General features: G+C 38.6%; 1 protein-coding gene across 1 annotated transcript in view; it reads left to right on the top strand.

Moving 5' to 3' along the window:
- The window catches only part of LOC148759297 (broad substrate specificity ATP-binding cassette transporter ABCG2-like), a 103,520-nt gene that overhangs the window by 61,506 nt on the left and 15,244 nt on the right, over positions 1-26,770 (top strand). Inside the window, exons 2-9 of the mRNA XM_088791868.1 lie at positions 8,868-9,089; positions 13,641-13,700; positions 14,333-14,447; positions 15,078-15,230; positions 17,558-17,715; positions 22,492-22,643; positions 23,836-23,940; positions 24,915-25,165. Coding sequence (XP_088647994.1) covers positions 8,887-9,089; positions 13,641-13,700; positions 14,333-14,447; positions 15,078-15,230; positions 17,558-17,715; positions 22,492-22,643; positions 23,836-23,940; positions 24,915-25,165 — 1,197 coding nt within the window. The 5' untranslated portion in view covers positions 8,868-8,886. The remainder of the gene's footprint in view (positions 1-8,867; positions 9,090-13,640; positions 13,701-14,332; positions 14,448-15,077; positions 15,231-17,557; positions 17,716-22,491; positions 22,644-23,835; positions 23,941-24,914; positions 25,166-26,770) is intronic.

The raw sequence follows: 26,770 nt of genomic DNA, 5'->3' as shown, positions 1-26,770 counted from the left end.
TTACAGGTAGTTGAGCAGAACACACTTGGCAGGTAAATCCTTGCTAGGCTACTCAGAAACTCTGGGACACTGGGTATCTAGCTAACAGGCCCCTGCTGAAGCCCTCTTATTACCATATTTAATTCAAATTAGGCTGAGGCTAGCATCCTAAGACCTCCTTCCTGAAGCAGGTTTTTTCTATCCCAGTCTCTGTGGTAGTTAAGGTGAAGGGTCAAAATTCTTTCTGAGTCTTTCTTAAGAAACAGCTTAAAATCAATGTCCCAAAAAGGCTGCTCAGGGTAGCAAACTTTGGGTCACTTCAGCATTCAGCAAGATCTCCCTTAGGGAACACATTCTTTTGCATCAAGATGGTATTAAAATACACTTGTATCTAGAATCTATTTCTGCATTAATTTTATTAAGCATCCATGAAGCAGTTGAGGTGAGCGTAAGTATTACTAATGGAAAATAAAGTGCCACCCAGAGTAGAGTTACTGTGTGAGAGCACCTTGGAATGAACATGGACCGACCAGAGGAGTCTGTGCAAATTGAAGTTGCATCCTCTGGCCATAATAAAAAGGGAGCTATGACTTACACAGTTCAATGAGGATAAAGGGGAGAAACACACCAGTTCCTTAGAGAGGCTTTCCCTGGCATTTACCTCTGAGGGAAATGTCTCGTGTTACAGAAAGATGTAGAGGAGACTGAACCATGGCAGGGGGGGAGCATCCCCGTGTGCCCATCTGATAGATAGTACATGCAATGGTGCGTTTCCTAGGCTGCGCTGTAGTTGTAACTATCCTTACTGTAAATGTTGTGAAAAACATGTGTTGGTTGCTAAGACCCTGGGGTCACACACATGCTGTTGTTTAACAGATTGGGTCTTTTCTGGGGATAAATCTAGATTTTCTAGTGGGATCGGTGAACCTCGTGTTCTCGAAACACTCTCTATTTCTATCTGTCAAGAATTAATAGAAGTTTGGCAAGAGTTGAAGATTATATCAAGTGGGAAGTTTTATTCTGTGTTGCTTACTTGGGTTGTAGGTTAGGGTTGAGATCTTTTAGTAAAAACTAATGAACCTAGATGGCCATTTAGCATATAAGCCATTTTAGCATATAGCATATAAGATATGTAGGTCTGCAGGAAACTAACGTGAATCCTTAAAAAAAAAATCAGTTCCCAGTTTACTCCAGGATGTGAACCAATAATTGATGAAGTGTCTAGGTGTCTTTGGCCTCAAAGGTATTTTTTTTAACAGCTTCATGATATATAATTCACAGGTGATACAAATCACCATTTAAAGTGTACAGTTTGTGCGACCGTCACATTTTCATCATTCTCTCCTTTAATTATCCAATAGCAGTCACCTCCCCTTCTCATGATATTTCTCCCACCCCGTAGTTTTTTGAAGCAAGTATTCTACCTCAGTGGGAGACTGTTAGAAAGTGGATATCTAATTTTTGAGCTACATAGTTAGCTCATTTATAGAGATAAAATATTGAAAGAATTGTAGCATTGAAAGTTAGTAGTGTACTACTGGTTGTTTAAATCTGGGGTGGGGAGCGGCCTGGTGGCTCAGGTGGCTGGGGTGCCGTGCTCCTAACGCTGAAGTCACTGGTTCGATTCCCACATGGGCCAGTGAGCTGCGCCCTCCACAACTAGATTAAAGACAAAGAGCTGCCTTCAATTCCCGCATGGGATGGTGGTCTGCGCCCCCTTCAACTAAAGGTTGAAAATGACGACTGGACTTGGAACTGAGCTGTGCCCTCCACAACTAGATTGAAGGACAACGACTTGGAGTGGATGGGCCCTGGAGAAGCACACTGTTCTCCAATATTCCCCAATAAAATTAGAAAAACAAAACACCTCATAGGAAGTGGTTTTTTTCCAAGTTCAAAAAGAAGTATTAACAACAGGGCAAACCCTACATAATTGTCCAGCTAGGATATAGTCAAGAGAAGTCTATTACCTAACACAACTTGCACAAGGAAATTTAAAGATTTCCTGATTGACTATTGTTTTGGAGTATCATTCTCCCCTGATATTTATGAGACTGTTGGTGAACTATGAAATTCCCATCCTATTTGGTCTATACATAAGAATAAGATTTTTGGATTAGCTTCACTGCTGAAACTGGCCCAGGGCCCTGTTGAAGTGTTATTTGTGTTTGATGGCTTATAGGAGGGAAGAAATAAATTTCGTTTAAAAATTTAGATGCAGGGTTTAAAAACAAAGGTTAAAATGATCGTTAGCAATGTTCCCACAAGGGGAAGAAGCCAGGATGCCCAACTCCAAATCTTGGACCAAGATCCCCAAGATTCACTTAATTGTTGGCGGATCCTGGAAGCTTTATCTTTTAACTTTTGGGCAGCATCTCTGTCAGGCTGATTAACATAGAAACAACAGTCTTCTTCTAAATATAAGCATAGCCCCTCTCCCCCTTTTCAGGGGTTTTTCCAAGGAATGGTTAGGGACTGATTATTGGGGGCTATGTTGATCTCTGGAGCCAAGTAGACGAAGGTATAGGTGTCTATGCAAGTACCTGGAAGGCAAGATAAGACCTAATCCCGCAGAGAAAAAATATAAAGCACTGATGAGCAGTGCCAGCAGTTTTGTTTGAAGAGCTTAAGGTCTTCAGTTGTCTCACAGGAACAGGAGTGACAGTCTTCCTTCTGGGGGAGACCTGTGGAGACTTAAATGAAATAAGTTTAACTCCAGGGAAGTGGACCCAGCCACTGACTCTCTGAAGCCCAGCAACCGTTGGGGTGCTTGGAAAAATTGCAAAGCGTTCCTTTTTTGTAGGAAGAAACTGGTTTGTTTTAGACCCCTGGCTTTCCAGGGCTACAGTGTGTAGAGTGGTAGGCCTAGGGGAGGTGCAGTTTCTCCATATTTCCTAAGTGCCTGCTGAAACTTTCCCAAGCTAACAACATAGGAGATAACAGAATTGAGGTTAGAATTTAAAGCAATGGGTAGCAGATGGAGCCAGGGCTTCGAGGTCTTTTGATGAAACTTTTCCAGAATTTAAGTTTCCTTTTTAAGTTTAGTTTGTTTATTTTACATTTCCTCTAAGGTATAGACCAGTAATAAGGAACAGGGTGAGTAAAATGAGTCCAAATCTGGGAGCTTTCTTTATTTTTTACAACCGAGCAGTTTTCAGAGGTAAAAGGTCCAAAGTGAGCAGTTGAGACAGAATAAATGGCTTCTATCTCAATTAGGAAATTATAAGTCTTACCTGACACGTCAGGGTCACCTGGAGTTTCACCCCAGTGATGAGAATAGCTTGGGAGCTGCTGGGAACTTTAGCCCCTTTAGTCAATCACAGCCATTTGTGGGGAACGAGTTGGTCCCTGTTCCCTCTAGAACGGGGCAATCCCTCCCTCATTGCCCTTTTGTTTGCACAGTGGGCACGGCTGCTTTGGAGAATTAGGACACTTTTTATTCCAGTGGTCTGGGCTTCCACATCCAAAGCAGGATCCTTTATGTGGCAGTTCCTTTTTTGGGGCGTTTGGAGTGCCTTGAGATGGCCTTATCCCTGGGTTGTCTATAACAGGCCAAAAGTCTGGCCTGTCTCTGGTCTCATCCTCTGGTCTCACTGTTCCTTTATTCCTTGTTTTCCTGTCTGGGTTGTTAGCGATACTTAAACAAATTACCGTCCTTCTTTAGGACCTGAGCCTCTTTATCAGTTCTAGTAGCTAGAACCATTAGAATTCCCTGACAGTTAGGGGAAAACATCAGGCGAAGCTTCCTTATATGGCCTATAGCTGATATCGAGGAAGGCACATGAACTCTAGCAGTTCTAAAATACAGAAATTTAGAAACCATTAGCAAAGCTTAATTTTTAGATTTAGTTTTTTTGAATAACCAATGACCTGATTGAGACAATATAAAACATAGAAAATTATTTTGATGACACATATAATCTTTGCTTTTCAGGCAGAAAACTTTCTCATAATATCAGTAGATCAGTAGTCTAACAAACTTTTATTTAGTAGAAAGAGAAAACTTGAATTTTGCACCAACTTACTTTTTTTATTATTATTAGTTTCAGGTGTAAAAAAGAATGTAATAGAGATACCCCTTACAAAGTGATAACCACCCTCCCCCAATCTACTACCCCTCTGATGTTGCATACAGCCGTTACATTTCCACTGTCTGTATTCTTCATGCTGTACTCCACTTCTTGTGACATGTATATATGTGTGTGTGTATATATAAATATATATATATATATATATATATATATATATATATACATATATATATTTATATAGTTATATATATAGTTACATATATATAGTTATGTATATATAGTTATAGTTGACATTCATTATTGTTCAGCTTCAGGTGTACAGTGCAGTGATCAGGCATCTACACCATCCATGAAGTGGTCTCCCTAATAAGACAAGTATCCATCGGATACCCTACAAAATCTTTACAATATTATTGATTATATTCCCCAAACTGTCGTTCATATCCCTGTGGCAATCTTGTGGTTACCGATTGTGCTTTCTAATCCCCTCATCTTCCCCCTTATCCCAACCTCCCTCCCATCTATCAACCCTCAGTCTTTCCTCTATATCTCTGAGACTGTTTCTGATTAGTTTGTTCATTTGTTCTATTCTTTAGATTCCACATATAAGTGAGATGGTATTTGTCTTTCTCCGTCTGACTTATTTCACTTAGCATAATGTTCTCTGGGTCCATCCATATTGTTGCAAATGGTAAGATTTCATTCTTCTTTATGGCTGCGTAATACCCCATTGTATAAATGTACCACAGTTTCTTGATCCAGTCGTCGACCGATGGGCATTTCAGTTGTTTCCATGTCTTGGCTATTGTGAATAGTGGGGTTCAACACAAGGTCGGTGGCCCAAAAAGAGTGTAGAATTTTTACTGTACATGCTTAAAAATGCAGAGAGTAATGCTGAACTTAAAGGTTTTAAATGTAGACTCTGTGGTCATTACACATTCAGGTGAACAAAGCTCCCAAGATGCAGTGCAGAATTTACAGAGCACATGGGTGGATTAAACACTTGACACATTGAGATGGTCCTCACTGAAACAGAGCAGATTGTTCCTAAACCAGAAGAGGAGGTTGCACAGAAGAAAAAGACCTCCCAGAAGAAACAAAAACTTATGTCCCAGTCTGCTTTTAGGCAGATAAGTGATTTCAGGAAGTCTGATGCCTTCAGCTGAATATAACTGTTCTGCCACAGTGGTGTATTCAACAGTCACTCCCCTTCTGACCGTGTCCAGTTTCAGGGCCTTAACACAATTGTGGGGGTCCCTAGGACCTCTCCTGTGAACTGGAGAACATCCAAACCTGTGCTTCATCTCTGCTTGGATGTCTAAAAAGCACATGTTCCAAGCAGAGCTTCCTGATCTTGTCCTTAATCAAAGTGAATCAAGCATTTCTAGGAGGGGATTTTCAACTCTTGTCAGTGTTGCTGGTAGTTTGCCTCAGAGAGGACGAAGAAATGATCATTAATACATTAAAACCATTTAATTATTAACACTTTAAGAGGGTGGATTTTATAGTTTGTGAATTATATTTTAATAAAAAAATTGTTCATTGGATACATCACTTTGGTAGTTGCCTAATTTTGTCAAGAGTAGCTTTGATATGAGTGTGGGATGGGTGAAACCTGACTGGAGTGGGTTCAGAATGAATTTGAGGGAGACGAATTGGAGGGCCATGGATAGGAGCTGTAGGACTCCTTTTTTTTTTGAGAAAAAAGAATGACTCAAAGGGGTCATACCTTTGGGGCTTATAACATCATAATAAGGGAAGGAAAGAGGGACTAGGGAGAAGAATTACAGAATATTTATAATCAATAGAAAAGGAAAAAATTGATGCAGGGGAGAAAAAGTGAGAGGTGGTGGCAATGATTGGGGAGACATCCTTGAGTAGGCAGGAGGGAATGAGAAGCAATGCATAAGTAGAAGGTTAACCTTAGGTAGCAAAAGGAGTCCTAGGAGAGTTGGCCCCTGATATGTAGAGGGAGTGGGCTGGAAAGTTAGGACATGGATGAAAGATGGTGTAAAAAGGAAGGGTGGGTGGGTGAAAAGAGGTCTTTATTTACAGTGCCAAGGTGGGAGCCTGCGTGGCTGTGGTAGTGGGGAGGGCAAGATCATTAGAGGAGAGAAGCTCAGGGAGCTGGGAAGGTGAAGGACAAAGGTCTATATGGATTTTGAAATTGCCTGAAGCCAACAAGATATTAACCTTCAAAATTGTATGTGACAGTGTAAATCCATCAATTCCTATTAGAAAACAGTTCACACTTGGATGCTCAATTAAATGTGGGTTTGTAGCATTTTTAAAAAAATTAACGAGCAACACAGTATTGTATGATGAAGACCCAAGAGAGTGTGGTTGTTGGTCATCCATGAGAGTCTACTCAGTTTTTAACCAAAGCTATACCTCCCTGGGATGTCTCAGACATCTAAAACTTACCACATTGGAGCTGAGCCTTTCAACACAGGTGGGGTTTTCCTGTATTTATTCTGCTTTGGGGTTCCTAGAACTTCTTCATTCTGTGGCATCAGTTTTGGAAAATGCTTGACCAGTAGTTCTTCAAATATTGATTCTGCTCCATTGTTTTCCCCACTCTTAATCTTCAGTTACATGTGTATGACAGTACCTTTTTCATCACGTCCCATATGCTTCTTAGGCTTTTTAAATGTAGTTTTCATTGTTTTCAGTCTGGATTTCTTTTTATTTTCCAAGTGATAGTTTTCACCCATGCTTCAACCTGGATCTTTTCTACATACTAGTCTACTACTAATTCTCTTTGAGTATCAGTATCTAAACTGCTGTTAAACTCATCTATTGCTTTTTCGAAAATACGTAGATTCTGGTTTTTTGGAAATAGTCTACCTTTTCATTTCTTTTCTTAAATAGTATATTATGCAGTTATTTTAATGTCAATGTCTGATGACTTCAGTCTGTATTGCCTGTGGGTCTATTTCTCTTTTCTTGTTTTTGGAACATTAGGTCCTATTTTCTGAAACTCCATATTAAAGTTGATTGAAAATTTGGATGATTATATATTTTTTTGACAGTGGATTTAACTCCTAGTTGACAAATAAAGTATGAGCAGATTGCTCTGATTCAGTAGAGGCTGGTCTGTTTCTGGGCTGCCCACATTGCCAGGGCATAGCCCTTCAGGGATCTCAAAAGCCCCTTCTGGGATTCTAGGGCCCCTCTTCTTTGGTATGCTTGCAATTTCAAATTTTCTCTCCCCAGCCCTGACAGACTGCTGAAATATTTCCTCAGCTGTTTTTAGCCTCTAGCAGTTTCTTTCTACCTGTGTTCTTTCTGAGTTTTGTCCTGGGTGTATAGTTTGCCTGGATAGGAAAGGGCACAGAATGCTGGGTTTCCCTCTGTGTTGTTTCCTCCTTTCCAGGCTTTTGGCTCCTTAAGTCCTGGCTGCTTTTGTTGGTCTCATCAGAGAGAACTCTTCAAACTGTGGCTTCTTATATTTTATCTACTTTTATAGTTATTCTTAGGAGGGTGATTGGTTTGGAACAGCTGCTCCATCATAGCCAGAGAGAAAGTTCTTCATAGATTACTTTGATTTTTAAAAATAAAAACTAGGTTTCAAAAAAAAAAGAAAAATAGTAAAAACTAAAAAAACCCAAACCAAAACAAAAAACACACACAACAAAACTAGATTCCCCGAAGTTTCACATTTCAAATCTATTCACAAGCTATTGAATTCGCCTTCTGCCTAATTTCCTACTCTAATTAAACCTTTTAAAGGAGCTTTTTGTAACTGCCTTAACGAAACCTTTAAACTTCATTTATAAATTTAATACTCAGTTTTTGTTTCAAATTCTTTAGCTGCTTAACTATTGATCTGATTTTCTGACCATTTTTATACTTAATTCTAAATCTTCCTGGATTTAAATATGCTTGCCCATTAAGGAAATGATTGTGTCATCCCAAATAATTTTGGAGTTTATCTTCTTAGCTGATTGAAGGAGCGTAACAATCAGTGATATAAGCCTGGAGCTATACATTCAGAGAAATTTCTCTTGTTCCTCACTGCCTGGCTAAGCTCCCTTTTGTAATAACTATGTCATAAAACAAAAAATAAAAAAATAACCAAAACCAAAAACCGGGTGATGGTGACCATGTCTGTCCCTGATCTTGGATCATAGTATAATATGCTTTTCACGCTCGCCAGGTTTATAACTCCCACTTAGGTTTCTCCTGCTTCATGAATTTTATATAATTTTCAAACTCTCCCTATTTAGTTGTTAGATATTTCATTGACACTTAATTGAAGTTTATGTGTTGAGAATTGTGTCTGCCTCCCTAATATGGGTTACAAGGTTGTTCCTAACACAGTGATGTGGACTGTCCACTGGAAATGGAGTTATTTATTATAGTGCAGTTTAAAATGGAGTTTTAAAAATGTTAATATATCTTATTGAGCACAACATATCAAAAATATTTTTAGTTAACATGTAGTTAATGTAAAATTGATTAATCAGGTATTTTACATTCTTTTTCTAAAATTTGGATTTCTGTTCTTTTCATTATTTTTTGAGGCACAATTGACATGTATCATTAGTTTCAGGTATAAACATAGTGATTCAATATTTGTATATATTATGAAATGATCACCACAATAAGTCTAGTTAAATTCCATCAGCGTAGTTACTAGTTTTTCTCTTACCATGATAAATTTTAAGATCTACTCTCAGCAACTTTGAAATATATAATACACTATTAACTCTACTTACTGTGATGAGCATAACATCCCCAGGACTTATTTTATAACTGGAAGTTTATACCAAAATGGACTTGTTTTAAGGGTACCTAGTGTTTATAATCTCATTTATCTGGGCTATCAGCTTACTGTTGCTTTTCCCTCTGCAGAAAGGCAGAAACTCTCAGGATGTCTTCCAGTAATGACCAAGTTTCTATCCCAATGTCACAAAGAAACACCAATGGCCTCTCCGGGATGCCGACAAACGACCTGAAGTCATTTACTGAAGGAGCTGTGTTAAGTTTTCATAATCTCTGCTATCGAGTAAAAGTGAAGAGTGGCTTTCTACTTGCTCGAAAAACAGTTGAGAAAGAAATACTAATGAATGTCAAGTACGTGCATGAATTTTTATGTAAATCGCTTTGTTGACATACAGTGAACTGCACAGGTTTTGCCTATTACAAGTAAGGTGCTATGGACATTTGTATACATGTCTGTACAGATACATAGACACATACTTTCATTTGGCTCAACTGGGACTGAAACGTTTGAATCATATATTAGGTATATGTTTAATATTTAAAAGAATTTCAGACTATTTTTAATGTTATACCGTGTGCATAACCAAACAATTTGAGAATCCAAATAATTTGAGAAAGCAAATGATTAACATGTCATTTAGTTTTCCTCGGTAAGCTTGGTGGGTTTGTGAACAGAGAGCCTGGCTGTATGACTTATGATTTCTTGATCGTGGATATAATTTTAATCTGTGAGCTTCAGTTTTCTAATCTGTGAAATAAAAGATCTATCACTGTACTTTATGAGCCAGACACACTAGGTTCTTAATGCACTTTATGTCCTTTATGTTCTAGAAGCAAGAGTCATGATGTTGAAATGACAATATATTGTGAAAGTACTATGATTTTCAAATAGATTTGTTTCAAATAAGTAGCCTGTTTATATAGTCGTTTATAATCTATAACAATTTACCTAATGCTTTCCCCTATTATACAGGTAGACAGAAATTACTTAAATACCGTATATGACATCTCTAGCTTAGCTTAAGTACGCAGTTGAAGTCCAGAGTAATGGAGAATTTAGGATCCAAATCGATACCAACTATGATATTCATTCTCGTCTTCCAGCAGTGAATTCATTTAGTGGTGGTGGAGTGGGCAGTAGCATGGTGTGTGGGGTGCGGGGGGATGAGAATAGAACTTAGTTAGTACCACATATCTGTCTTCTTTCACAGATGAGAGCCATTAAGATTGTTCGTGTTTTTCTCATTTCTAGAGAATTGAGCATGATTCTTCCTCTCTGGAGTGGGGAATGCATCTGGGTTTGCTGGGACAGCATAGCCTATGTGTTTTGTTTTGTTAATTTGTTTTTTTAATAGGGGAAATAATTATTCATGAAAAAAACAGGCAACTTTTTCTAGCTCTCTGAGATTGGAAGAGTGGTTATAAGAGCACTTTGGCCAGGTATGGTGCAAATCTATATATTGTATTAGGATGGTGCAAAAGTAATTGCAATTTTTTTCAATTAATTTTTTTAACCTTTTAAACCGCAGTTACTTTTGCATCAATCAAATAGAATCAGGTGTTTGCTTGATGCATTCTATGGGATTGTGGTTTTATCTGTTACTAGCAGTCAACTGCTCCCAGAAGGCTAGGAAATAAAAAAAAATAGGAGCGAATATTTTTGGATGTGGGTGGGGAAGAGATGATGGCGATCTGAGATTGATTGGGTGGTGGTGAGGTCAGGGGCTCGTAGGATTAGATAGACCTTTGTTCATGCAGCAGCACCTTCTGTCATACCTACTTCCTTGTTGCTTTCTTGTGTTGGTTAAGAAACCCTGACTAGGAACATAAGGAGAGAAATGATAGACACAAAGCTTTTGTCTTTTGCTACATGCCTAGTTAGAACTGACTGACCTGTTTGAAAGGTGACAAGTTTTTTGTGGAACATAAAAATGAAGAAAGTGTTGGTCACTTCAGATTTTGTGCTAAGTGGAAGGTGACAAATAGTTTGACTATGTGCAGGTTGAATAGGTTAAAAATGCATAGTGTGCGAGTATACATTTATCTTTATGTTTTATAGCTAGTAGATTAGTAACCTGATGTAATAAAACTGTCATCTGATCAAGGCTTCTTAATGCTTTTATGGTGCAGTGGTAATCTTTCCAGCAATATTTGAGTCTATCTTTACCTGCATTTTTCGGTTCATAAAAACACTATAAACTTTTTTTTCTCTTATTAAATATTTTTAAATTTTCAATTATAAGTGACATAGACTATTATATTAATTTCACGTGTACGGCATAGTGATTAGACATTTATATACCTTACAAAGTTATCGGCCTGATAAATCTGGTAGGACACTACAGTTTTCTTGCTTACTGATATTTCTGGTTTAGGCATCCATCAGAAAAGTCATCCTTTTATTCCATGAAGCATTTCTAATTTTTCTCCTATCTGCTGTCTTCTGCTAAATAAAATAGCATTTCTGGGATAGGAGAAAGGCTGCTCTCATTTCTCTTAGTTTTGACTTGTGTTTGATCACACCACAACCATTCAAAATAGTAAAATATTCCCCAAAAAGCTGGTGAGGATCTTGATTTTTATTTTGCCTTTGGACATTCTGTAATGTCATTTTTAGAACTAAATAACTAGAACTTGATGTCCTCTTTGGGGGGAAAAAGATAAAACAAAATCTGACTATGAGAATTCAAAACGGTGAGATTTTGCTACCTTATGACAAACCTTTCTGTTATGCTTAGTTTGTCTCCATACCCAAATTTGAGCTTTTTCTCACCAATGCTGAAGGTCTGTGGAAAAAATGGTCCATTCCAGTAGATGTGTAGATATCCTGTAATCTTCAGGGAAATTCATTTTCTTTCTTTCTTTTTTTTTTTTTTTGAAAATTAATTTTCTACTTGGAGTTTTGAAAAGTTTATAGTTTATTTTGAAATGATTTCAAACTTAAGCCTTGCAGAAACAACTAATTTACCTAAATTTCCCACCTGTAAATACCACACTGCACTGCTAGTCATTTTGTCTCTTTACATGCCCACTGTCATTAGGATTTTTCTGAACCATTTGAGAGCAAGCCGTCCACATGGTGCTCTATTATCCCTAACTCCTCCACCGTATATTTTTCAGAAATAAGGGTCCACTCCTATGTAACCTCTCGGTCATTGTCTAGGATCCACCCAGGGAAAGCAAAGCCTCATAATGGATGCAGTGGTGGGGCCTACGGGGCCGCTGGTCAACCGCCCCTCATGTAGCTGACTGACCACCACATGCTGTCTCCTCAGTCTCATCCAATCTGGGATTTTCCTGTTCTGCCCCAGGTGATGTTCACCTTGATCACCTAGTATGTTGGTGTCTGGCTGCCTTCACCACAATGTCACAACTTCCCACTTTGTAATTAATAACTATTACGAGGAGAGATACCCTGACGTTATTCCCAAACCCTATTCCTCATTAAACCTGAACGCACCCGCTTCAGCTGCCATTGATGACTCCTGCCTGAATCAGCAATAACCATCACGATGATAGTTACCAGAGGGTGATTTTCTGTTTTCATCCTACTCTTCTGTTTGGGTTAGTTTGCATTCTACTAAAAAGAAAAAGCTTCATTTGTCATCTTTTCGTTCATTTACTTATATCAGCATGGGCTCATGGATTTGCATTTTATTCAGTAGCATTTAATAGTAATGCATTATCATTAATTATCTCGATAATCCTATTGTTCCTTAATTGGTCAGTGGGTAACCTTTCAAGGTAGTTTCTGGGTTTTGTTGTTTTGAACTCATTGTTTTTGGACATATTCTCTGTTTCGTTGAGTATTTTGTTGGCACTGCAAGAAGTTCCAGGCTCACTGTGTGCTTAGCCTGCCTCAGACCTGAAATGAGCCGATGTTCCTTTTTGTGGAGTTTTGTATTTATAGCCATGACCTAGGTGTTTGGAATGTTCACTGCTACTGGGATGTCATACTTTCCAGGCCTTTTCAGGGGGCAGACCTAGGGAACATATGTATATGTTTAAGTATGCATGCATCTAAACCTTTTGATATCTGTCCGTGTATGTGGATTAAAACCCATGACACCCAATTCCTGTCTAATGCCCCAGGGTTATTTCCATATTCCTATCTTTATAAAACATCCTCTCAGAAAGTGAAAAACCTTGTTCATTATTCTTAGTATACTGACTGATTTGCTCTTTCAATTTTCTTGTTCCTTAGTAGAAGCAATCTCCCCACCCTCCAGCTGTCTCCTCTCTTCCATCTCTCTTTGCAGCCTGTGTTCTTGGGTGCTGAGGTAGCTGCACCCCCACCCAGCACTTCCATCACCTTCGCACTAAGAAGGGAAGGTAAAGTCTAATGGAAATGACTGATGTATTATTTGAACATGATATAACAGGAGGGAATGTAACTAGGTTTTCTTTCCAGTGAGGCTATGCCTAATTTCCATACATTTTTTCGTTCTTAACATTTGTTTTCATTGAAAGCACTTGGTTTCCCTATAAGCAATCATCATTTATAAAAACATACAGACTTCTTTCTTCAGCAAATTTTGAGTGTCTACCAGGTACCTATGGAACTGAGCCATTTTTCTCGTAGGTCCCAACTGGTGATGATGTTGTTTGTAGACTAGACTTCCATTAATTGACCATTTGATTTCTCTTCCTTTAAAAGTTGGTTTGTGGGGATGGCCGGTTAGCTCAGTTGGTTAGCGCATGGTGCTCTTAACAACAAGATTGCCGGTTCGATCCCCACATGGGCCACTTGTGAGCTGTGCCTTCAAAAAAAAAGAAAAGTTGGTTTGTGCTTGTTTTTTGTTATTTTCATAAACTTTAGTTGAATGTACTAAATGCAGACTGTAAATTAGTAGAACCGGATTTAAAGTGAACCAGTAAATCAGTCTGTTTCTGTATTTGCAGTGGGATCATGAGACCTGGCCTCAACGCCATTCTGGGACCCACAGGTGGAGGCAAATCTTCGTGAGTATAACGAGTATCCGGAAGCCTTTTCTCTGCAGTGTTAGTGTGCATTGAAAGATCACTTTTAGGAGAGCAGGTCTTTGCTGAGCATCAGTACGTGTGTAGTCTGGTTCTAGGTGCTATGGATCCCATGCAGTTATGCCAGCTGTGGTTCTGTCCTAGGAGTAGGAAGTCTTATTAGGTCAGCTTTACTAACAGGAAGTGATAAGGTGATTGGCATTTGAGCTAATGAGGTGGAAAAGGGAGGGGTTAAAATAGAAAGTGGGGAGATGGAGACAAAGGCAAAAGTGAAGGCTTGAGTCTCACGTAAAGGGGCACATTGCCTGTGTTGGCTCACCCAGCATCAGACAGCTGGAGGGCAGTGTGGGAGGTCTATGCTGATCAGCCAGCAGTGCCTTGCTTTATGTTCTTGGGCTTTATGGTAATATAGAGTCAAAAAAATATATATATAAAATATATATATATATATATAAAAAGAAGGTGACAATTTTAAAAAACACATAATTTTAGTTAAACCATAGAATTTTTTGATTAGTTAACTTTCCATCTTGTACAAAATTTGGATTCAGAGTAGCTGAAAGATATAGTCCGGGATGGAGGTGAAAAAAACACACATGTGTTTCCTTTCATAGGCTGTTGGATGTCTTAGCTGCAAGGAAAGATCCACAGGGACTATCTGGAGACGTTTTGATAAATGGAGCACCTCAACCGGCCAATTTCAAATGTACCTCAGGTTATGTGGTACAAGTAAGTATTCATGAATTTGCATTTTAGATTTATCCTGTTTCTATGTGGGCAAGTGCTGTGGCTGATAGTTCAGTTTGCTTCCCATTGATGACATGGCATGGGCGTAGAGCCATCTTTCTTTGCACCAGATTTTGATAATCTCCTGTAAGACATAGAGTAGTGTTACATGAACATGCAGGGAGAATCTAGAATAGGACTCTTGTAAGCACAGTGATGTTAGTTCTCCTGGTGGCATATGACTCTCATAAGGGCCATGATGTCACTTCTAGTTACCATATTTCCCGAAGATACACTGTTTTACTGTTTTCCTTGTATTTAGCTGTCTTCTTACCCTAACTTAGAAAGATATTTTGGCAAATCCTTGCATAAAGCAGTCTGGAAATGTCTGCTAGTAGTAATCATAGTTATGTTTATTCTATCTGGGTGTACAGATAGGAAATAAGAATTAATTCCATCAGGCTTTGCAGTTCTCTGTATATGGGAGTTACTGTGATTTGTATAATTGCTAGTTCATCATTATCTATAACTCTCCCCGGTATATTATTTTTGTGGATTAAGTTACATAAACTAAAAAGTGATGGTACTAGAAAAGACCTGATATGTCTTGTTAAAATGCCCTTTTTCCTTAAGGATGATGTTGTGATGGGAACTCTGACAGTGAGAGAAAATTTGCAGTTCTCAGCAGCTCTTCGGCTCCCAACAACTATGACAAATCATGAAAAGAATGAACGGATAAACAAGGTCATTCAAGAGTTAGGTCTGGCTAAAGTGGCAGATTCCAAGGTAACGTGGAAAAACCTGATGGTATCTCCAGGCAATCGGACCTCCGTGGTGTGGCTAGTGTAACTCTTATTCCCATTTTTTCTATAATGTGTGTGGTTAAAAGTGGCTGCCTGCCTTAGGGTGAGAAAAGTGACTAGTTACGTAATATGGAGGTGGAAATAAACCAGGAAAACATCAAAAAATGATTGAATCCTGGAAATGAAATATGGCATGTGGTCCAGTTTGTAAAAGTGTTCTTTGCAAAGAACAGGTGTCCTTTCCATGTGATTATAGCTCGTGATCATCCCCCACATGAATTGTTTAGGTCTTGTCACGTTCAGTGTCTGTACACTAATTTCTTCTTTCTGCTTTCTCCTTCCCCTGTTAGCTATTCTTCCTCTCTTCCTCCAGGGGACTTTGTTGCTTTGGAGGCATATTTCTGGAATTTATAAATGACATGACTCTGTGGGTTCTTCCTCTGTGTGTTTCACTTTGCTATAATTTGGCTTCCACAATTATTTCATTAAAATTGGGGCTTATTACTAATTTGTATAGCGTCGAAGTTGTTTTTCTATAGGGTTTCTTTTGGCACTTTGTCTCGCATCCATCTCTTCCTCCCTCTCTCCCTTCTGGCAATATTACTGGCATGTGCTGGGCTCCCCTAGGTTTTATAGGTAACAGTTATGGGCAAGAGAGACAAGAAGAACTCCTTATGTGGGTTCTGCAGTATCAGGAAGAGGAAATGAGATGAATGAGTGAACTTTACAGTTGATGAATATGTATGGACGATTTGCTGGGAAGACATCTGAAGTTCTGGGTGAAGATGAGCGTTTTAGATTCTGATGGCTCCCATTTAATCCCCTGTGATATCCTTTACTTAGAGGGAATGAAGACTGGGGGTATTCTGGCTGCTGCATCATACTATACGTTCTGACAGTCTTTTCTATAAAGTATATTTTGCTATATTTTGTTTGGTAGAATACCTCTGAGATACTACAATGTACCATTTATTTTCATTTCATGAGTGATTCGGTTTCCTTTGCTGGGGCTCTGTTTATTTGATTTTGTCATTCCAGTGAGGTGCTTTCCATTCTTTACCTTTAGGCAGTCATTGCCCTGAATTCCTTGCTTGGATTTCCAAGGAATATAAGCTAAAGACAGTTCTTGACTTCTTAGAATTTATTTATGTAATTGATTGAAACAATACATTAAGAATGTTTACTTTATATGAAATTTTCAATGTAACAAATATAGAGAGAATCATCTCATTACTACAGTTTTGATATGATTATAATATAATTAATATAATGGTATGATTACTAATAACTTTCACCTCGATTTTTCAGTTGTTAACATCTTTTTCAGTAAAGGCCTCAGATTTTTCTTTCTGAAGTAATTTAAGCAAAGTTATAAATATCATATTTCACCCCTAACTACTTGTTATGCACTTTTAAATAAGATATTTGGCTATGTTACTACACTACCATTGTCATTTAACAAATTTAATAATATTTAATATCAGCTATATAGAGCTGATATTCATTCACATTTCTCCAGTTGTCTTTAAATGCCTTTTATAGCTCAGTTGTTATTGAATCAAATCAATGGCATGAGTACCATTTGAATATTCTCTCTAGAAGACTCTTAGTATAAGAATTGTTGCCTATCTCCTGCCTTTCCCCAAACCTTCCTGTTCTCCCAACCGCATACAGGGCCATTGAGTGTTTGAAAAGATTGAGCCAGTTGCCCTGTAGAATATTCTGCCTTCAGAATTTGTCTGAAAGAATGAGTTCAGAATTCTGCGGTGAGTTAGGGTATAAATGGGGTCAGTTTGGGACGCTTATGGTGATTTAAGGGGTGCTGATGTGGGTGGTAGAAAGTACACTTCCTTAGTTGCCACCCCCCAGTCTTGTAATTCCACTTGAGGACTTTTTTTTTTAGTGGTGTAGAAAGTGGTGGGTGTTAGAAGACTAATAAATCATAGATGCTTTCATGTTTTCCTGTCCCATCTTTATCTCCGTTTTCGGACTGTGATTTCACTATGTAAGGGCCACGTCTTTCAGTGCTAACTTCCATCTTAAAGCTAAACTTTTGATGTGATAAGGAACATATAGAACAATTTCAAACATGGTTCATATCAGGCTTAGCCATGTACTAGCTCTGAGCTGAGTTTCACTTTACCTGTCTAATTAAGGAGAAACCTACCTCCCAGATACTCATTTATTTGCTGTTCAGAATAAATGAGGATATGAGATAACGTGCCTCTTACAGGTTTAGCACATGTTTGGAGCTCAACAAATGACTGGCTATGGTTGTTATTGTTAATATTGATGATAATTGTGTTTTAGGTTGGAACTCAGTTTACCCGCGGGGTGTCTGGAGGAGAAAGGAAAAGGACTAGTATTGGAATGGAGCTTATTACAGATCCATCCATCTTGTTCCTGGATGAGCCCACAACTGGCTTAGACTCAAGCACAGCGAATGCCGTCCTTCTGCTCCTGAAGAGGTAAATGCTACGGGAACATTATTCTTACATTCATGCAATATCTGATCACCTGCTGTATACAAGGCATGATTCCTGGTGCAGAAGATTTAGCAATGAGCACAGCATACGAACATTTCTTCCTTTTTTCTTGGAGGTGAACAGTCAACTAACAAATGTAAATGTTTCAAGAAAATGGAGCAAGGTAAGAGTGTAGGGAAGACTGCTGTGGTGGGACTGAGGGTGCTGTATTATGCAGCAGGATGGTCAGGGAAGTCCTCAATGATGTGCCATTGAGCTGTGAGCAAGACCTGGGGTCTGGGAGGAGAGAGTTCTAGTTGGAGGCAGTGGACAGCGGTCCTCAGGCAGACCATGACTAATGTGTCTGTAACATCAAGAAGCCAGAGGGACTGGAATCCAGTGACTGAAAGGGAGTGGGGGTGTGTTAGTGTATTAGTTTTTGGGCTGCCATAACATGGTACACAGACTGGGTGGCTTAAATAATAGAAGTTAATTTTTTTCAGTTTTGGAGGCCAGAAGTTTAAGATTACAGTGTCATCAGGATTATTTCTTCTGAGGCCTCTCTCCTTGGCTTGTAGGTAGCTGTCTTCTCCCTGTGTCTTCATTTCACCCTCCTTCGGTTTTTCTGTGTCCTTATCGCCTCCTCTTATAAGAACACTACTTCTTATTGGATTAAGGCTCATTCATATGACCTTCTTTAGCGTTATTTACCTCTATAAAGATTCTACCTCCAAATACAGTCACATTCTGAGGTGCTATTTCTTAAGAATTCAACATATGAAGTGTGTGTGTGGGGTACAATTCAGCTCTTAGCAGTTAGAATAAGACAGGAGATGGAATTGAGTGGGTGGCAGATAACTGTAGGCCACAGTAATAACACTGGCTTTCCTATACCTATGTGACTTGGGAGCTTTCAGAGAGTTTTAGAAGGAAGGAATGGCAACCACATAGAGAACAGACTGTGTAATTGGGCAAAGGTGAGTGCAGGGAAACCAGTCAGTAGGCTGGTTGTATTAACTCAGTTGAGATGATTGTGGCTTTGACTAAGATGGTAGCGGTGATGTGGTAAGAAGTGGGTGGATTCTGGATCTATTTTGAAGATAGGACCAAAGGGTTTATCTCATGAATTGCACATAGGTTGTGAGTATCGAGAGCATGGATTCTAAGATTTGGGACCTGAAAAATGGAAGACTGGAGTAAAAGGAATGGCATTTCCTTTTGTCTAGAAAGACTCTGGGAGGATCATGTTAATAATAGAAATTTTAAAATTTAACTCGTTGACATTTTTTTTACATTAATTTTTTTAAAGTTTCAATCTTACAGAAAAAAATAGAAGAATTGTTGAAAAAATCCCATGTCCTCTTACGTTGATTCCCCAACTCTTAGCATTTAATTCCTTTCACTCTCCCTCTGTCCCTCCCTGCCACATTTATATGGGTAGTTTTGTTTGTTTGTTCATTTGTTTTTACAGGGTTGGTACTCATTAGGAGCTCAATAAACGATAGTGGCTGTGGTTGCTATTGCTAATAATGATAATATGTGTGTTTTAGTTTGGAACTCAGCTTATCCCCATCCCCCCAAATCCTCTGGAGGGTAACTCCAAATTATCAGCACACTCCTTTTACATTATCACTTTCTTTACCTTCCAGTGAGGAAGTCACAGTGATACCATTACCGCCATCCAATCCATAGACTTCACTTAGACTTCAGCAGTTGTCCCAGTCTCTTTTTTCTTTCTGTCTCATGATCCTCTCCATGGATACACTTTTCTAAGCCTGAGCAGTTCACAATCTTTCCTTGCCTCTCATGACCTCACCTGTCTTCAAGAGTACATTTCATAGTGTGGCCCTCAGCTGACCCCATCCAATAAGTTTTCTCATGATTAGATCAGGCCACAAATTCTTGGCGGGGAAACCACAGAAATGATGCTGTGTTCTTGGTGTATAACATCAAGGGCTGCATGGTTTTGATTTCTCCCACCATGGGTGATGTTATCCTTTACCTGGTCATGTGGATGTCTGCTGGGTTTCTCTGCTGTGAAATAACTACTTTTTTTCTTTGTAATTGACTAGCTTTTTGTCAGAGGATGTAATCAAGTGTTAAACCAAAGTCCTGTTCCTTTTCAATGATCTCCCCAGCAGTTTTAGGATATACTTACAACTCCTGCCTATGTTACCTACTAGTATGATGGTTACCAGGTGATGATTTTGTATTTCCATCATTCTTTCCTCATACATTGTTCTTATTTATTTTTATGACCAAATTAACCCTGATTTCACCAGTGGAACCCCCTTGAATCTGACACATGTCCGTTTGACATGTCTATGATTATTCTTCAAGTATTTCTTTACTTTTTGGTTAATAAGAGATTCCAGGCTCATCTTATACTTTTCCTGTGCCAGATGCTTCTCTACGGAACCCTAGTCCCTTCGGTGTAATTAAGAATTGTAAACCAAGGTCTGATTATATAGTGCTCCCTACTACTGGCATGTCATTTCTTCTCGCCCACTTAGCAGACAGAGACAGGAAATACACATGTATGTGTGTGGCTGTGTGTGTGTGTGTGTGTGTGTGTGTGTGTGTGTGTATATATATATATATATATATATATATATATATATATATATATATATAAAATATAGAAATATATTTCTACATTTGAATTGTAGAAATTCCTTATTAGAAAAAATGTATTCAACATATAGTGTGTATATACGCAATTTGAATAAAAAGACACATAAACATACATCTGGAAACTATTACTGTATGTCATTATGTATATATTTTTAAAAATCCATGAGCTTATAAAAATGTTTTCAATTTTAATCTAACAACTGAGTGTTCTTTTTAGTCTGCACCTTTTCCATGTTTGTAAGTGACTTTTCAGACAATGAGAAACTTGACTCCTATTATCTCAATATATTTTCTTACTTGCTCAGCAACTAACTTAATTGTTCAGTGTAACCAACCCTTGTGGCGATTTCTTCTGCCCACCATCCCTAGGAACCTCCCTTTCCCCAGCCTCAATTTTGAAAAGCTGCCAGACACAGTCTACCTATAGCATTCCCACCTGATTATTACCTTGCTTTCTCTGATTGCCGTGCACTTGTAAGCAAGTCTTTCTGCTAGGATGAGAAGAAATGTGAAGATGGGAAGATATCTAAGACTTTCAACATCTTCAGTTTGAGATGTCAATTGTACATATACAATGACCATCTCAAGTAATGAATCTTGGGTTCAAGTTAAGTTAGAGAATACATCCATGTTATTTTTATCATCTGCAATTATGTTAACAGTGTTCATTAATCAATCATGAATTGATAAGAGTACTGTAAATATTTTCACTATGTTTTGGCTGGTTATCCCATAAGCATCTTTGCTTATGCCTAGAGCTCTAACCCAATCTTTCCCTAGCTTCACTGTGCACACTAATCTCCTTGGGTCTTCTTAAAATGCAGACTTGGCCTACAGCTCTGAGGTAGAGCCCAAGAGTCTCCATTTCTAGTAGGAGATACCTATAATGATGCCATTGGTCCTCAATAGCAAGGCTCTCACACCAATCCACTTCCCTACTTCCTGTTATTTTTCAGCTCCTTATTGTCTACGGACTGAAGTTCCACCTTCTGAGTAAAGGTTTCATCACATGCTTGTTTTTTGATGCAGACTCTTTCATTAGCTAGCCTCCTCATCTCCTCAACCTAACTCTGCAATGATACTGAACTACTTGTAGCTTCTTGAATAGACTGTGTCATCACACTCTTTATTCTTCTCTATGTTTCTTCGCCTTGACTACCCTTTTTAGTTCTTCTTGACTTATTCCTGTTGGCCGCTTTAATATTCTCATATCATCTTCAGACTGTTTGCTTACAAGGGAATCTCAGGTATTTCTATTCCACATTATATTTAAATTACTGATTTACTAGCCTGATCGTCTTTGAGGCAGAACAAATGTGTATGCACTGCTAACATACATAAATAGTAGGTGCTTAGAAAATGCTTAAGTTGAGTGATTCTTCTCATAAAATATATTGAATTATAACAGTTTTTGAATAGTAGTTTTAGCCTTTGTTTCTTCTACCCATAAATAGCAAATCCCATGTAAATGTAGTTTAGCAATGTTTTGGCCACGGTCCATTGAACCCCAGCCCTGCTCCTTTCCAACTGTGACACACTGGACCAGTTACTTTACCTTTAGGCTTATCTGTAAAATGCAGGTAATAACATTGTTGGTACTGTCGGTATTGCCTCATAACTACCTCATAACAATAATGTGAAAATTCAGATGTGGGTACCTAAGCAAAGACATAGTAAGAACTCAGCAATGTTAATTGTAGTGCTAGGACTGAAGAATGAATACCAATTCCTGTAGGATCGAAAGACTTCAATGATCCATGAGACTGGAGCATCAATTGTTTTAATATTTAGTCCATAACAAGTTCTCAAATGTGAGTGTATTTACAAGTTACCTGGGTACGTGTTAAAAATATGGATTTCCAAGACCCAGTAGGTCTGGGAAGACTGTCCAAGAATCTGCAGTTTTCATTCATGTTCTAGTTCATTCTAGACCATTCATGGGACACACTTTCAGAAACCTTCATATTTCATAAGAAGATTGCATTTATGCCCCCCATCTCTCAGAGAGATAGCAGGAGATGGGAAGTTAGTAAGAGAAAATCAAGTTGAAGTAGGAATAAATGATGTAAAAGCTAGAATAAATTCCACTGCTAAGAGGTAGACGTTTCAGATGATTAATGACTCTTTATTTTCTCTTTCAACTAGGATGTCTAAACAGGGAAGAACCATCATCTTCTCCATTCATCAGCCTCGTTATTCCATCTTCAAGCTGTTTGATAGCCTCACCTTGTTGGCCTCAGGAAGAGTAATGTTCCACGGGCCTGCTCAGGAGGCCTTGGGGTACTTTGCATCAGCTGGTATGGTTGCTTTTTCCTGCAGTGAGATCCTTCCTCAATAGAATACTGAAAGAGAGCAGAGAAGGACGCCAGTGCTGTTTGATCGTTGGGTAGACATAGTATGGGTTCCACCACTGCAGAACATCTTTGGTCAGTGTGGTGCTAGAAGTTTTCTTCATTTTGCAGCACTGGCTTGTTATTTAGGCGTCTTTCTTGTCCTATTTGAGTATGCGTGCATACTCTGTGTATGTGTAGGACTGTTTCTACTGGGCCTGTATCTGTTCTGGTTGCCAGTTCTGGTGACCTTTTCCTAACAGTTCAATAAATATATTGGCCTCATAGCCAGTTATCTGTCAGTTGAACATTTTTGGAAAGGCCTTAAAATACGCCTAAATATTTGTGTTCTTGATTCTGACAGATCAGGTTTAATCATTATTTTCCCTTACAGGCGATGTTGTTCTGACTTTATGAGGGTTCATGGAGATGCTGCTTGCTTTTCTAGTAAAATTAGATTGGAGTGGATATGTGTGACTTACAGTCAGTAGAATGACTACTCCTGAGAGTGACTTAACGGTCAATATTTCTGACAGTTCGGGTCTCCCTGGTTCTATTTCAGATGATAAGGTGTAATATTTTTTATGACTCATGCAGTCTGCTTCGTTTTAGAGATAGTTGGATATTATAGATGATGCTGCATGATCCCAACTATAATTATGAATAATTTTTAGCTATCTTTTAAAATTTGTTTTGTTGAATCCCTATCATTTAAAATAATCAAGCATTTATATGTGACTGGTGAGTATAAGGGAGGTGATGCTAAGAGTCAGACAATAGGCCAAGATGAGTTCAGAAGCTCTGGCTCAAGAAGTGAATGTAATCCTTCAGGTGGGCGGTGCTGCTCACGTCCTGTTGAGATTCCTGCTTTGGTAGTTTGTTCTCTGTATTTGAATTCCAGCTGCACAGTAGAAGATAATTTGGACATGAATTTGGTCGGTGGAGATGCACCCTACTATAGTGGGTGCTGGCATTCCTGCAGGCCCTTGGGGAACTCAAACAGAGCATGCCCTGGCTCTTCACAAACACAGTCGTGCTGCGCCTTCTCTGGCTTTGCTCTTTGCCCCGCTTTAGGAGCATTAGTCCTACGTGCAGCTTTCTTTTGTTTTTCAAGATTTATATTGTTTTTCTCATGTAGTGAAGTTGCCTTCTTTTGTAGGTCACCACTGTGAGTCCTATAATAACCCTGCAGACTTCTTCCTGGATGTCATTAATGGAGACTCCTCTGCTGTGATATCAAACAGAGAGGATAAAGATGGTGAAGGTATGTGAATCTGTCCAGAGTCACAGATTATCACCTGATTTTCCTGAAGACTAGCAGTGTGGTAGCTCATTAAAATGTAGCTTTGTGAATTTACATTATTAACACTGCCCTCTCGTGTCAGTTGTCTTAGTGTGTTCAGGCTACAGTAACAAGATTACTACAGACTAGGTGACTTATACAACAAACATTTATTTCTGAAGTTCTGGAGTTTGGGACGTCCAAGATCAGGGCGCCAGCAGATTCTGTGTCTGTTGAGGTCCAGCTTCCTGGTTATAGGTGGGCGACCATCTTTTTGTTGCCTCTTGCCATGGTGGAAGCAGGGAGGGAGCTCCCTGAGGCCACTTCTAAGGGCCCTAACCCCATTCAGGAGGGCTCCACCCTGATGATGTCATCATTCCTCAAAGGCCCCTCCTTCAAATACCATCACACTGGGGATTGGCTTTCAGTGTATGAGTTGTGGGGGGGACACAAACATTCAGTCTGTAGCACCAGCCAACACAGGTGTTGTCCATGAATGTGATAAGTATTTTTGATGTAATTTATAAATGAGCATTTATCTGATCGTGTCAGTTCAAAGGTGAGCTTCCATTAGAAAAACATGTTCATTGTTTATGTAGTGTTTTGAAATAAGAAACATGGCAGTTTATACATTTTGCACATAGTAGAAAGCAAATATGAGGTTTTTATATGAATAACGAAAACTGCTATGGTAAGAAGTTTATTTTAGAAGAATTAGGGTACAAATATAGTTAGGAAAAGGTCAGTGGGTTTGCTATATCCATAAGTTTATGGAAGTAGTCAGGCCAATTAACTATATTTTTCTAATGTGTAAGGCAGTGACTTATCTAATAATTTTTATATGCTCAAGGTTTAGAATTAAGGAGTTAGAGCAGAATCTAAGAACGGGGTTACAGAAAAATGGACTAAATCAGTTATACTGTTAATCTTTCCCTCTATCCATTTTTATTCCAAAGCCAAGGAAATTGAAGAGCCGTCCAAGAGAGATAAGCCACTCATAGAAAAATTAGCTGAGTTTTATGTCAACTCCGCCTTCTTCAGAGACACAAAAGTTAAGTTAGATGAACTCTCAGGGGTTCAGAAAAAGAAGAAGAGTGTAGTCTTCAAGGAGCTCACCTATGCCACCTCCTTCTGTCATCAACTCAAATGGATTGCCAAGCGTTCATTCAAAAACTTACTGGGTAATCCCCAGGCTTCTATAGCTCAGGTAATTTAAGAGATTCTTTTAATTATACTGTGAAATGCTCATGTAGCAACATTAGATTTTGATACAATATATTTTAGGATTATACTGTCTTCTACTGACAGTTTCACCCCATTCTATTTGGATATCAAAACAGTCAATGGGACAAATAAAACACAATAACATTTTTACTTATAGAACACTTTTTTTAGTGGTTTTTTTTGACTACTTATTTCAGAGTTTTTTGTTGATTTAGACAAGCTGTAGTGGATAATTTTTGTAGAGAGAATTTTTGTTTTCAAAATAGTGATGTAAACAAATGTTTAGTCCCAGTTGGGTTTTTCTGGTAGCTGCACATGTTTATTTTCTGACTTATTCAACAAGTTTCTTGATCATGTGCTGCATTCGGGAGCTTGTACATAGCAGGGAACACAATAGGTAAAAGTAAAAATCTCTGCTCTTTTGGAGCACATTTTCTTATGAGGAGGGACAGCTGGTAAATTCATACAGAAATAAAGTATCCAGCATGGCAGAAGGTAAAAGGGACTGTGAGAAAGTTTAAACAGAGAAGTGGAGAAAAGAAGAGAGAGAAAAGAGAAAAGAAAACAGTGGGAGGAGGGAGACAGGTAAAATGGCTTGGTTTGCATTTTCAATCAGGTGGTCCAGGAAGACTTTACCTAGATGTCAGTGAATGCACCTGAATGGAGGAGGGCCCAGCTGATGTCTGAGGGAAGAGCCTGTGTGTAAATGCTGTTCCTTATAATTGACCTTCCTCATTTTGGGGTTCTAGTCTTCAGACAGCAGTAGATGCCTAAAACGGTGTGCAACTGACAGAAAGGTAGTAAGCAAACTTGACTTCCATTAAATAAGGCTATCATTCACTGTCAGATCAACTTTCTCTTCATTAAGATGAAATAATGTTCTTTTCCTATTTTGGCTGGTCTGTTGATAGTTGTTTATTACTCCATATGGATTTTCTGTTATTGTGAAGCCCTCTGTCATACAAAACCTGATATTTCCAGTTTAATGGTCCATCCTTTCTAAGGAAATCATTTTAGCTAGTTATTTAGGGATTGTTAATTTTATTATCAATCACTGAATTTCTGTTGACTACCAAAAGTTGGCATGAAGTTGGCCCTATTACTGACTTCTTACCACGTGCACCATAATTTCATGCTTCAGTACTGTTGCTTTCTGAGTATTAATACCTAGAGCCTAGATCCCTCTTTGAGATGTACTGCTAATTCTTCCAAGCATTTTTGGGACTTGTTATTTGACATTTCTGTTGGAATGAGAGCACTTTTGCGTACTATAAATCAAGGGTAAATTTTTGTTCTTTCAGAGTAGATTTGATGTTATTTGGAAACAAGTCTAGTGAATCATGTCAACCTGGTTTCCCATTGGTCAACAGTGAGATGATGTAACGGAGTTGATTCTTCAGTGTAATTCATGCATTAGAATTTTTTACTTGGAAAATAAATTTCTCTTGCCTCCAAGTGGTTTATGAGTGTACTATCCAAGTATATGGCAGTTCTGAGCAGGGTGTGAATGCGGAAATATTTCTAATACACCACGATTCTGCATCTTTTGGTGCTTGATTTCCTTCAGTGGCAAACCCCAGGCCTAGTG

The sequence above is a fragment of the Rhinolophus sinicus genome, chromosome 1 (genome assembly GCF_057876585.1).
Source record: "Rhinolophus sinicus isolate RSI-liver-muscle chromosome 1, RSI-T2T, whole genome shotgun sequence".
Lineage (NCBI taxonomy): Eukaryota > Metazoa > Chordata > Mammalia > Chiroptera > Rhinolophidae > Rhinolophus > Rhinolophus sinicus.
The sequence above is the reverse complement of the archived record's forward strand: the minus strand, read 5'-3'. Positions and strand labels throughout refer to the sequence as shown.